A 14,304-nucleotide genomic window follows, 5' to 3' on the forward strand; every position below is an offset into this window, starting at 1 on the left:
GGGTTTAATCTTGCCTCAACACAAGCAGGCTGACAGATCAGAGAGAGGCTGCCTGGCACTGCTGCCTGGGCTGTCCACAACTAGAGCAAATAACTCACCGTTATTTAAATCCAAATACTCACTGAACTCAATTATTTCTACCTACCTCCTTTTTGACAAAGTATTTAAAGGCGACTTTAAATCATTTATTGAATACCCTTACAAAACATTAGACATAAAAGGGTTCACTCAAGGGATCTTTGTCAGGGGAACCAAGGTGTTGTTAAGAAGTTGGATCTTATGTTTCAGTGAGTATGCAAATGTCAAAACATAGAGAAAGTAAATAACACTGGTTAAAACTAATACTTCTGAGATTTGACACCCTCATAATCTCTTTTCCCAATAACCGTTAGCCAAATGCAAATTCTACTGAAATCCATTGCATATTAGAAAATAGCTCAGTGAATTTTTGGTCACCATTTTGTTTCAAGAAGGTAACTGATTATAATTCCAATTCCATATATTTTGATATCTTTAGGTTGTATGCCTACTTTGTAAAAATTGATCAACTGCTTCAAAAGTTACAATGGACTAGAAAAGAATCACTATGCAGGAGGCCTAGTAGCCTGATGAATATGGAAACAGCGAGGGCTATGTCATCTCCCAGTTCCACAAAGATGAAGGATACCTACCATACATGCCATCCTCAAATTCAAGAGCTGCCCGTCTGATGATACGTTCCCTCACATTCTCTCCAGGTTTACCAGATTTGGTTTTTACATCTCCCTCTTTCCGGATTGATAAACGCTTTAAAATAAATAGAAATAAATTACTCATGGTTGAGGTATGCCTTGGATGTTATCACTGTTAAAGTATAAAATTTTACTTTGGAAAAATTTAACTCTTTCCCATTACTACTATGAGGCAAATCTGCAATATAACAGAGTTTAAAAAAAAAATAAAAACATGGAAGACATTTGACATAACAAAAATAAGTCTTTAGAAAGTAAATGAAAGAGGTCATATTTTATTTGAAGAGGAAGATATACCAGTTCTGTCTCTTTGAAGCAAATAACCCCTCTGCTACTGTCGCACTGACTACTACCACTGCTACCTCTTAAGACTCCTGCAACGAAATTCTCTTCAGATGCTCAGGGACTGAGCAGGAACTTAGAAAAAAGAAATAGACCTTGGGACTCAGTTTTTTGCAGGGATGTCAGAATGTGTTTACCAGGTGGTGTTGCTCTCCATTGCCTGTTTTCACCTGGAGAGTCTAGACTGGTTTTGCTACAAGTGCATCACAGGGATCACAGAAATATCCAGAAACCAGCCAAGAAAGTATTTCCATTGCAAAATCTCCTTGACAGAATTTGGTTCCTGTTTTTAAATGTCCCATCCTTTTTCCCTAGGCGCTGACATTAGTTTTAGATTACACAATGTCTTTCTGTGTGATGTCTACAGGGTACAGGGTATCTCTGATTTCTTGATATTACTGTTTGTGATTGGTCTCTAGACACATGAATATTGCTATCAATTCTGGCCCAGCTGATCGTTCTTCATGCTCTGAGTATACCTGAAATACCTACAATGCTCCTAGAAGCCACTCCTTAACACAATTTCATTCCAACCAGCTGCCTAGAGCCTAATGCCTAATGCTAATGGGAAATGATGTTCTTTCTGGACTCTATAAAGTGCAAAGCAACTTCAAGACAGATAGACATTTCTGAACAATCAAACATTAAGAGTCCAGCAGGGGTAAAGCCTCCATAGACCCAATTAGCCTTTCTACCCTATTGAACAGGGTAGATGGAAAACTATGCCTCATAAATTAGGACAATTACAGAAGCCTGGAAACAATACCTACAGAATCACATAACTTGGTGATATACTCCATGTAAACACAAGGCACTGTTGGGTTGGACAATGCACAGATGCTCATGCCCCTTCACGATGGACACATGAGAAGCTCCTAAGATCCAAAGCAAGACTTCCTGTTCAGCTCTAATTACCTATCATCTGGAATGGTCCCAGGGACACATATCTCTGAGAATCAGATCCACAAATACTGACAAAGAAGCTAAGTCAATTACCTCAATTCTTTTCTCGTATTTTTCTCCCTTTATAAGACGATGTACATAAATCTTAGGAATATGGATGTCTTCTGGGGCAAAAGATCCAATATCCACAATTTCTTCAACCTAGACAAAGAGACAAAAATTAAAAATTATATAGTGAAAGCTTAAACTGAACATTTTTATTTAAAAAGTGAAGTACATACATCTTCACTTCCAACTTAGGTTGGATACACAATGTAAAAAAAATACACATACACATATATAAAAGAGAGAATACGTTTATGTGTGTGTGTGGGTGTAATGTGTATCATATGTTCTGGACCCACAAAAAGGAATAAATTCAAATGCATGTGTCTGAACATGAAATGCAGAACAAAATCTCCAGAACTTAGTGTTTGCCTAAAACAGCCTCAGTTACAAATTTGTCAAATCATTTCTCAGTACAGCTGCTTGAACTTTCACAAATTGCAGTTCAACTATGCATACTTGAAAGCACATCCCTTAAGACCAGATTTTCAAAATTAATGGGAAATTTATCATATCAAAGACAATAATCTGTAACAACATCTGCTTGGTCAATTGAAGAGCTTTTTAAATATAGATATTTGTAAGAGTTTTTCATTATTCCTGTTGTTAGCATCCTAAGATCGTGATAGAACTGCAACTACTGAAATAATTTTACTTGAAGATAAATTATTAATTTCAATATGAAAATTTCAAAAAGGAAATATTAACTCATAACTAGAAATACTCAACGTAATTAGAATTCAAGTCATTCACAGAGTAAAAGGACATTTTATAGCAATGTGAAATGTCTCAAGTTAGTCAGCTGTTTTAGAATTTATAAAAAAAAAGAAAAAAGTCATTTTTTTACATTAACATTAAAAAAATCAGAATAAAACGGATCAAGAAAAACTAAGGTCAATGTTGTTCTTATCAAAGAATTATTTTTCTGGTGCCATGAAAAAAAAAATGTTATCTTGAAGATTGTGAGTGCTTAATTTAATAAATGCCATACCTGAAGCAAGTAGCTATTTGCTTAAATGTACTCATGTGTATAAGGAGAGTTATATCACACTGGTCTCCTAAACTAATAACTGAACTCTCCAAAAGTTTTTGAGGTGAAGTAGTTCTCCTTATGCTATTCTACTGTGCACACCCATACCCACACCACACATGTCCTGCAATCACAGCATACCAGGGATTGCAAGAGTCATTTTAGTCATTGTGCACTGCTCCCAAATAGTTGAAAAGGAATAGGACAAGGTAGACAAAAGCTGTCTTCTTTAACAAAAAGAAGGATCTTGACCAAATCTATCTAAGCAGCGATAGTGGGTAGAGCTGTATACTCCGGTAAATACCTGAGAATGAGAATGCGTCGGGGGGAGGCAAGGGGACTTCCCATCACTGTACTCTGTATTTTCCCCTCCAACCTCTCTATGCTCTGGTATTTCCTACCCAAGTTGGTGACCAGGCAAAGAGGAGGTGGACGTGAGGTGTGCAGAGCACCTAAGCACTACTGCTACCTCTTCAACTGGATGGAACTTTCAGTCACTAGGGCTCATTCACATCTTTACGCTTAATCAATTCAACCCCTCAAAGAAGTCCTTGACTTTAAATATTTGTTCATATATCAATCCATTATCCTGAGAATAAATATAGACTTATTATTCATGAAAATATTAACCACAACATTTGTTAAAATATTAATAGGTTGGAAACAACCCAAATGGTTAACAATAGGATAATGGTAAAATATTTATAGAGCATCCACATAATGAATCAGTATTATGGCCTCATAATATTTAATGACATCTCATAATTTAATGTTTCATAAAAATGCAAGATTTTGTATAAATAAATGTTTACAGATAGGCTCTTTGGCCCCAACCATTATTTCTATACCTACCAAAAACTGAAAGAAAATACACTGAAATGCTCATAATTATTATCTCTGGGTGACAGTACAAGTTATTTTTGTTTCCCTTTTATTTTTATAATCAAGGAAACCCACAATGTTATTTTTTTTTAAAGATGCAATAGACACCACGTAAGTAGTTAACAAAACTAGGAAATACAGAAGTGGAGGATGTGATAAATTCCTTAATTAGTTAGACGCGTACCAAAGAGAATATGTCAAGTAGAAAATAGAGACTCTAAGAAAAACTGTGGTTTCTTAACACTGTAAGTACTTACAACATTATGAAGTAAACTAAGAAAACCCTTTTGCCTACATTTTTCAAGATAACAATGTGAATTATTCTCCATGTCTAATGCTGTTCCATAAGTTCAGGCCCTCATTTCTCTTGCTTGAATTATTGCAGCAGCTTCCTAATTGGTCTCCCTGCCTTTACTCTTCAGCAGGGGCAAGAACTATAATGGAAAGGAAAAGAAAAAAAAAAGAAATACTTCTCACTTTAAACCAGAAACATCAATGGTAACCAATCACTATTTTCTTCTGGTTCTACCAAACAAAGTTGCTACAAAAAAAAACACCAAATTAAGACTAAATTTCTTCACTAAGGGCAATTATATCATGACTTTCATAACAAATAGAGTGAAAGAACATGCCCTGGTAAACAACTCTGATGAAAAGCAAGAATCTGGTTAAACATAATCAGTCACATGCTTTGTCATCCTAATATGATGATTTCCATAATGCAGAAAATGCATGTGTAGCATTTGTCAAAACAATACCAACACTTAACAATACTGAAAATTTCTATACAAAAATCAAAGCTTTCTCAGACTTGGTTAACAGAGTTAATACCAAAGGAAGAAAATAGTTGAAGTACAAACCAAAAGAAGAAAACACGTTTTCAGACAATTTGTGAAAAGAGTTTTAAAGAAACTGAAGAGGCAGGACTATCTTTTTTTTTTTTTTTTTTTAGTTTCAGGTGCACAAAACAATGTAATGGTTAGACATTTATCATTTATATTCCTCACACAGTGACTATCTTAATGCTAGTTCCTGAAAGGATTAAAGTCTTCCATACTGGTTTTGTGCGACCTTGAGAAAGAACCAGTGTGAGGGGGAAAGTTTAGTGAGATCAGGCAATAACATGAGATCAAAGAAATTTGAAAAGAAAAAGATGAATAAAATGAGCTTGTTATGGAAAAAATAAAAATAAAAGCTCATAAGAGCACTCACTAATGACAGCGGAAATGCACCTCCTAAAATCAAAAGTGGTTAGAGAATAAAGAACACAGAACAAACCTCAATGCCAAGCGATGGGTATGTCAAGTGTCCTCAGACAAGATCACGATGGAGGAAAGGTAGCTAAGAATCCTCCCTCCCCAGATTTCTCCCTGGCATTTTGCAAAGTTCTTATGTAGCACCATCTGCTACATCTAAAAATCCAGACACTTGAAGCTTCTCTAATAAGTACTTGTCTTCAGTCATTAACAGGAAAATAGAAGCTAGGAAATAATAATTATTGTTGATTTGAACTTTGTTTTTAAAAGTTGCTTTCTCTGCCCTGCACTCTTCCAACTTTATAATTCTGAAAAGTTTTATTTTAAAGCTTGCAAAGGGATCAGAATTCATCGTTGGGTGACAATGTTTTTGTTTTCACTTGGCAAACATTATTTATATCTCAGGTAAGGGATCAGAGGAGCTGCCAGGCATTAACTTTATTTTTTATGTTTGATGACAACCTCAATCTGTTATAGCCACAAAAATGGGCCCAACGCTGAAGATTGTTAGTGGAAAGGCTGTACACCTGCAAACCTCACTGTGTGATACAAAGTGAGGGCTATGATGGAAGGTAGGGAAGGAAGGAGGGATCACGTTGCGTATGTTTTTCCGTGAGTCATTTTAACTTTCAAAAAGCTTTAGGATGAACATTCTTCTTTTGCCAAGAAATAAGAAAGCAGGTAACAACAAGCAGCATTGTCTGGAATCATAAAAAAACACTAAGTAACCCCAAATTAGCAAAAGCGGAAGACTGGAAAAATGGAAGAGGCCACGCAATGAGTAATAACAGAAAAAGTTGCAAGTTAGATGCAGAGGTGCTGTGGATGTTAATTTAACCCAGAGAATGGGTGAGATGAAGAGAAAATATCGAGAAAAAGGGTGGTCAGCATGAAGGGGGCATCCTTCCCCAAAATCCAAAGGAGGAAAAAAAGTTTTTTAATTAACCCAAAGGAGCAAGAGCAGCTTCCTCATTGGTCTCCCTCCCTCTCTTAAGCTTCATACTAAGGGATGATATGACTAGTACAAAAATATAGGATAAAATGGCATGAAAGCTCTAAGGGCTTGGAACGAACACATATGGTCTTAGATGTCTCCATAGAACTGTACATAGAACTGTGCAAACACTGAAAAGATGAGTGGCTATTAAAGAATCTGCAACCTTAAAAACTGCAGTAATTATGACCGCAGTCATAATTGAAACCTGGCTGATTGGATCTCCTGCCAACAAACAGTCTGCTATATCCAGTGAAAATAAGCTGACAAAAGAACATGTTATGTCAAGAAGATATGCACATGCCTGGGTAGCCACAGACTTAGCGATAAAATACGGTGAAGTATATTTAAAGTGAGTTTAAAGAAGAAAGACTATCACACTAATGGCCATATAATCAGAGCGCTCACCAAATTAAAGATATAGATGAAATATTTGTATAGAAATGACAAAATTGGCTCAGAAATAAGATAGTGGTATCAGGAGATGCCAATTATTTGAAAGTCTTCTGTTCAACATATTCTGCTGATAAATTCTATATTGTCTGCTGACAAGTTCTACCTTTCAGAATGAGACAGTGAGAAACCATGATTCTGGACTTCTAACATTGAGGATAAACTGCTTGGTAAAGTAGAAATGATGGAAAGCCTGAGTGAAAGTGACTATAAAATAAGAATTTGCAACAGATCAGGAACTGAATCCTGGACATACATAGAAATATATCCTGGTCTTTGAAGAAAAGCAGATTTCAAAAAGTTTAGAGGAAAAAGTAAGCAGAATCAATTGGTCAGAAACTCTAAATGACAAAAAGGCTTATGAGGTTCTCAAACCCCCATTGCAACAAAATGAAGACAGATCATCTTGATGATGAAAAGAATGGTACATAAAAAAATGAGCATAATAAGTATAACATGGATAGCTACCGTGTTTCCCCAAATATAAGACCTAGCTGGACAATCAGCTCTAATGCATCTTTTGGAGCTAAAATTAATATAAGACCTGGTATTATATTATATTATATTACCCAGCCTTATATTAAAATAAGACCAGGTATTATTAGATTAGATTAGATTAGATCCGATCTTATATTAAAATAAGACCGGGTCTTATATTAATTTTTGCTCCAAAAGATGCATTAGAGCTGATTGCCCGGCTAGGTCTTATTTTCGGGGAAACACAGTATGTTTTTCCCTGTATTTTAAAAAGGCCCGTAAAAAGAGAGACACGAATGACCTAGGACAAATGGGAGTCACATGAAACCTTAAGAGGTACGTCAAAGGCACAATATTGGAATGAGATGAGTTGGTTCCAAAATGCTAAAGATGATGAAACAGTGGTTTGGAAGTGATTTTGTTGTTTTTGCTGATGGAGAATCCAGAAATGATCATCACCACTGCTTGAGAGAGATGACAGAAAAAAGCAGAGCATTTCGATTTCATTTTGCTCCTGACTTTCCCATCAGGGAGAAGGAACGGGCAAACCTGATATGGCTAAGGAGGAATTGAATTCCAACAAGAGATACCCAGATTCTCTGAACTAATTGCAGGCTGTACACCCACAAAAATTATAGCCCAGGATTCTCAAAGAGCCTAAAGATATATGGTCACAGAATTACAGTCAAGTGAAAAAGGGCAGAGATGGCAACAGAGGAGAGAGGCAGATATACTCCTTTTCAAAATGGGGCTTCATTCACAACAGTATTTTAAAATGGTTATTAAACAGATTGTAATATCATAAACAGAGAAAAGAATATTGTTAGACACTGGTACAAGCTATACCAAATCAACTTCATTACTTTGCAGATTAGGCTAGCACACCAGCAGGCCAGGAAAAAAGCACTGATTTCACAAAGCACCTGACCAACACCCTCACACAAGAGTTTTATAGACATAGTGGAAAAATGTGACTTGGATTCATTCACTTTCAATCAACAAATATGAATTAAGCACTTACTACCATAGATACAGCAATGAGGAATTTAGACAGGGAGCCTCCTCTGATGTACAGATAGATAATAATTACTTGAAAAACCACCGAAGTATCTGATGGCTTGACGAAGCCTTAGAAGTCTCTAATGCTGTGTGTTTTAGCTTTGAAGGAACACGTACTTCTTTAAGAACCTAATGAAAGCTACACACTATTCACACAAAAAAACTGCTTTATCTGTAAAATCCTTCATGAGATTTCAGGGGATTGGTCCATACACATCCTCCCACTCCCACCGCCAGCCTCAGTTAGACACCTGTTCTAATGGTTTCATGTCTTTGGTCCTACCCTGCTCGACATCTTTACCAAGACCTTAAATGAGGACAGGGAACACATCAGACTTGCTATGGTTTAAGGGCAGGGGTCTGGGTGCAACTGGCCAATTGTGAACTGATGCAGTCCCATTTCTGTGAGAGAAGACAATCGCAGGCCCCTGACCCCTAAGTATTTACCAAAAGTTTGGGTGAGAAAGACAGTATTCAAGGATTCCAACCGCTCTTTTAATGCTCCAAGAACAGTATGACCCTGGAGCAAACCAGTGTTTTTATATCACAGTTACAAGCCATCAAGTGAGTTCTTTCTTGCAGTTAAAACAGGGTGCCTAAGATAAAATTCTGTCTAGTTTTAATAGCGAGAATAGTTATGCTTCACCTGATCATTAGTTTCCTTTAAATTATATGTACTGTTGGTGTGGCCGGATGGCTCAGTTGGTTAGAGCACGAGCTCTGAACAACAGGGTTGCCACTTCAATTCCCACATAGGCCAGTGAGCTGCGGCCTCCACAACTGGATTGAAGACAATGAGCTGCCACTTAGATGCCGAAGGGGTGGCTGGATGGCTCAGCTGGTTAGAGTGCAAGTTGTCAACAACAAGGTTGCGGGTTCAATTCCCTCATGGGATGGTGGGCTGCGCCCCCTACAACTAAAGATTGAAAATGGCGACTGGACTTGGAGCTGAGCTGCACCCTCCACAACTAGATTGAAGGACAACGGCTTGGAGCTGATGGGTCCTGGAGAAACACACTATTCCCCAATATAATTTTTTTTAATTAAAAAAAAAAATTTTAATTAAAAAAGATTATATGTATTATCAAATCTATAAATGAGTACTTTAATGTTCATTTGGCATCTAGTGGCTCACTCATGTTTGTCATTACAGTACAATTTTTTAGTCCAATCCTAGCTCTATTTTACAGCCTTACCATTGCTTGTCTTTCTTTTTATAGCCCTGCTTTTAATTATGTTGTCTTGTATATTGTCTGTATCTTATAAATATCATATCTGGAACAAAATGGGTAAAAATTAAACTGTTCATTTGTCAAATTGCAGAACGATACAAGGCCAAAAAGAATAGCTGATGCAAGGAAGATATAAAATGGTCTCTACTGGTTAGGAAAATAAAACGGGCCCATATTAAGTGAATGAAATACACAAGGGATCAAAGTTAATATTGTAAAATAATGCTTTGTTTACTAACTTTTTTGAAAAAGGAAATCAAAGCGTTTAGCTAACCATCAGAAACAAAGACTATAATGCAATAGATACCTCAAAAAAGGCCAAAAGAATCTTCCTTTTTCTTCTTGCTATCTAACCTCAGAGTTGATGACAATCATCTTCAACTAAATATTCCTCCTTACAAAACAAAAACAGTCCTTCCTCCCTTAAAAACATGAAATGAGAAGGAAAATGGAGGAAGCAGTTTGAATCCTTTAGAAGAAAAGCTTTACATAAAATAACTCAATTTATTAAAACTATGACTAGCAGCAAAATCAGTAGGACATATTATTCAAAAAAAATAGAAATATTACTCACTTCATGGGCTATCCCAATAGATTTGTAATGTGGGAGAACTGGGGTTTTTTAAACAAATTTAAAAAGCAGCTTATGATAAGTTGTTATTTTCATTTCCACTGACCCTAATACCATGTCCAAACAGTCCAATCCATGCTGGTATTTTGCTAACACTTTTTATTTGACCAAAAATGCCAATCTTCATTAAGTATGTAATTTAATAACATTTAGGCAGTATTATAAATATACAATTTTATGTGTCATCTCTTTTTTCTAAAAGGAAATTTTATTTGAGCTGCAGCAAATCCAGAGACATAATTAAAATGAATTAAAATAATTCTAACATGTTCATTCAAAGCCCCAGTCTTATCTATAATAGCAAGAAAAAAAATTATACTATTATCACATACCCCGAGAAAAACAGGGAGACATGATATAACTAATAGAATTAAACTGGAACATTTTTCAATGAAGAGAGTTATGAAGAAACAGGGAGAAAAAGAAAGTATGTGCTGGGTTTTACAGACACAGAAAAACTGCTTATTAGTGATGCCAACTAAAACTTTAAAGTGTTACTCTTTAAGACTGTTTCCTTCAATTTGGGGCTTTTAATCATCCTTGGAACTTTTAATCATCCTTGGGACTTTTTATAACAGTATTTTAAAACATAAACCGCAAAGGAGAACTGGGTTAAACTAACATTCCCAGGACACAGATAATGGCTGCTTAATCTAACAGTGATTGTGACTCGAATTCCATTTATGAATGAGTCAATAATTCCTAAATTTAAAATCATTTTGCATGTGCAACAGAACAAGAGCGTTCTTTTTCATTTCATCTTTTAAAGATGAAATGAAGTAGTAAGCAAAGCAGAATTCTAATCCTATTTATTTCATTAAAAATTTTAAATGCTATGTTTGTTTTCTCTGCTTTAGTATAAGGTAGGCATAAAATGCAAAAATAAATAAACTTCAAAAAAAATACCTTTTTTCCACTCTCTGTCCTCCAATTTCCCAAACTAGTCCTTTAAGTCCTAAAGAAATTCAAACATAATCATCATATTCTCAGCTGTGATTTTGAACATTGAGATCAAATGGCTCTTTCCTTCGTGTAAATAGCAGACACGCAATCAGGTTTAAGGCTGGAATCACTTGGTTCCCGTTTTCTCCAACAAGCTGAATTTCAGCCTCCTGTCATCATTAGGAAAGCAGGGCCAGCTCTAACTCTGAGGCCATCGTTCACAGCAACTGAAACCCACCAAACGACAATTAAAAGAAACGTCCTGACCTTTTAGACATTATTTGCCCATTAAAGAAAAGTGGCTACGGTTGATAGAAAACAGCAATTTGTTGATGCCAAAACTTTCTAAGAGAGTGACTTTTTTTCCATCTGATTCTAATGCCATGTATTTCACTGATTTCTCCTACACTTGAAAAATAAGGAGACAACAGAGCATGATATAGAGAACTAGACTTGGGGTCAGAAGATGTAGATTCTGGTTTTAGCTCTAATATCATCTAATACCGTGTTCTTTTGTGAACCGTTTCACCTCTAAAATGTGGAAGTTTAATTTTACATGATGCCTAATACTCTTTCCACCCTTCACATGTTGTAAGTCTACTTTACTTCCTGAATTTTTCATAACAAGACTTTAAAGAACGCACATTAACGTATCTTTCTAATTATTTTCGGTTGTTGAACACAAGATCAATACCCTCTTACTGAATGTACTTTGGTTAATGCAACACATGATTTTGATTCCATGCCACTTAGTATATCTTCAATACCCCTCTGCATTTGCGTATTTGCTATGCCAAATCTCTCCTGACTAACCAGTCTGCATGTACATGGCCAGTTTATTTGTCACCAATTTATAACCCTTTGCATATCTAGCTAACGACCATATGGCTTGCGCTGCTTTAGCTGAATAATAGAAGCCTATTGAATGAGACACTATCTATTCCAGACAGCATTAAAAGGCACACCTTAAGATAAAATGATCCTAGAGAAGCCAGAGGATGGTAGTCACAGTAATAAGGAGGGGAATTACAGAACAGCTGGTGGCAGATTACCAAGTCTTTCAAGGCAGGGCCTGGCTAAGGCTCAAGTACACGGCTGTCAGGAGCCACCACTGAGCATAAAGCATTTCTTGCTTCCTTAGACTACGGCAGGATAATGATGTCAATCAACTAGAATGGTCAGAATATTTCTAAGCCTGCAAAATGATGCTTATATTTTAAAACTGCTGGCTCAGTGATTCCCACATCATTTATTGAGCATCTATTATGTGCCAGGCATTGTGCCAGGTCCTGGGGATACAAAGATGAGAAGAACAAGGTCCCGTGAGGTGCTCAGTCTAATGGAGGAGACAGGTAAACAACCAATCACAATACAAGCTGGTAATAAATGCTATAATGGAGGGAAAGCTCCACTGAGAAGCAGAAAATGAACCATGCAAGAAGGGCAGGGAGGGCATTCCAGGAAGCAGGAATGACAAAGTCAAGGCCCTCAAGTCAGGGAAGGATGTGATCAACTGGGAAATGTGAAGAGATGGTACCTGTGAAAGGATTCAGGGAGCACAGGAAGCAGAGAGGCAGAAAGAAGTTTGAAATGTTTATTTTACAAAACGAGGAATCTAATTTTGGAAAAGCTATCAGAAATAGCAACAGACCATGAACAAAAAAGAAATGTGATTTCCTTCATACTTCAAAAAACTCACAAGAGAGTTCACCTTAACTAATGCTGTTAGGGCAGTTTCTTTTGATTACTGTGGCTTCCCTCCAGAAAGAAATTTTTAACACCCAGGCAATTACAGTCTCTCACTTTTATTAATTGTTGGTTGTGTACCTGGATTTTCTAGGGGCCTAGTAAAAAGGCCACTGGGACATTTGAATATATTCTAATTTTAGGAGGCTGTCATATGCTACGGGCTCAAACTACAATAACTATACATGCAGAAATGTGTTTATAAGACATATAACTAACTGGTAACACAAAAGAGGTCAATGAGTAATGTTTATCATTTTTCCTCTCACACATTTCTTCCTTAAATCATTTATGTAAGCCATGACTTTAAAATGTCTTCCTTTTTTAAGTTATATCTTTGAACCAGAAAGATTTAGAGTAACTCAAAGAAAAAAAAAGCCAGCTGATTTTTAAAATGAAACAATCTTGCACAAGCCCTACTTCAGTATTTGTAGACTAGATCTATATTTGAGATGGAAAAAATAACATTTTCTGACAAGGTCTCTGAAAGGAGGAAAGCCACTATTATTTTAATAGGAGTGACTTTAAAATCCCAAATTATTAACACCAGCATGGAATAAATCGATACATAGGCAAAAGTTATTAGTTAAACGAAAGGAGAAAGCAAAATTAGTAAATGGCATCTTTCTCCTTTTTTGCAATAAGACAATTTTGTAAAAGAGCATCCCCACTGTTTATGTCAGTCATACTGTGCCTTATTATTCAATAACCTTTTAGGAGAGAATATCATAGGTAAGGAATTCAGAACCATTATATTATGAAATTACTTTCCTAGAAAACTACTTAGCAATATTTATCAAAAGTTTGTAAAATGTTGATGTACAAGTACACACCCAAAAAAATCCACTTGTGGAAATTTTATCAAAGAAAAGTAGACATGCACAGAAATAAAGGTACTTACTACAGCATTATTAATAACAGTGAAAGATGGAAAACAACCTAAAAGTCCAACAATAGGGAGCTATTAATATAAATTTGAGTGTAACTACTGAAATATCCTTTAGTGGGGAATATTTAGTGACCTGCAAAAACATTCTTAATGTTTTGTGTAATGAAAAAATACATATACAACATGGCCTTAATTTTATAAAAAACAAACGTATACATGGACAGGAATTAAGGAAATCAAGCCAAGAGAGATCCAATTCCATTTTTTTCCTTCAACACCCTTGGTTCCATGCAGGAATGAGACAGGGTAGTTAGTATGTTGCTAGGTAGACAGGGGGTCCCTGGTGGAATAAACAAAAAAGCAGCCATATCTTGAAACTCCAGGCCCTGGAATGTCTCCTTCACTCCAGGACAGACATGAGAATATGCCTTAAAGTTAACAGATAATCTCAAATCCCTTCTGGTGGGACAAAGGAGCAGATCTGATAGGTAGGAAAGGATTGCTTCCTTAATCCTTTCAGGATGAGCAAACAGGACAAACCTAACAGATGAATTCTATTAGAAGGCTCCAGCCCCCTTTCCCAAGCATGCAGGGGAAAGTATAAAAGCAAAAGCCTTTTGCCTTAATTAGTG

General features: G+C 36.2%; 1 protein-coding gene across 1 annotated transcript in view; it reads right to left on the reverse strand.

The window, feature by feature from the left end:
- OXCT1 (3-oxoacid CoA-transferase 1) overlaps window positions 1–14,304 on the reverse strand; it is a 115,427-nt gene that overhangs the window by 56,161 nt on the left and 44,962 nt on the right. Inside the window, exons 8-9 of the mRNA XM_033110738.1 lie at window positions 2,070–2,177; window positions 672–786 (exon numbers count right to left, since the gene is read on the reverse strand). Coding sequence (XP_032966629.1) covers window positions 672–786; window positions 2,070–2,177 — 223 coding nt within the window. The remainder of the gene's footprint in view (window positions 1–671; window positions 787–2,069; window positions 2,178–14,304) is intronic.

Source organism: Rhinolophus ferrumequinum, chromosome 7 (genome assembly GCF_004115265.2).
Source record: "Rhinolophus ferrumequinum isolate MPI-CBG mRhiFer1 chromosome 7, mRhiFer1_v1.p, whole genome shotgun sequence".
NCBI lineage: Eukaryota > Metazoa > Chordata > Mammalia > Chiroptera > Rhinolophidae > Rhinolophus > Rhinolophus ferrumequinum.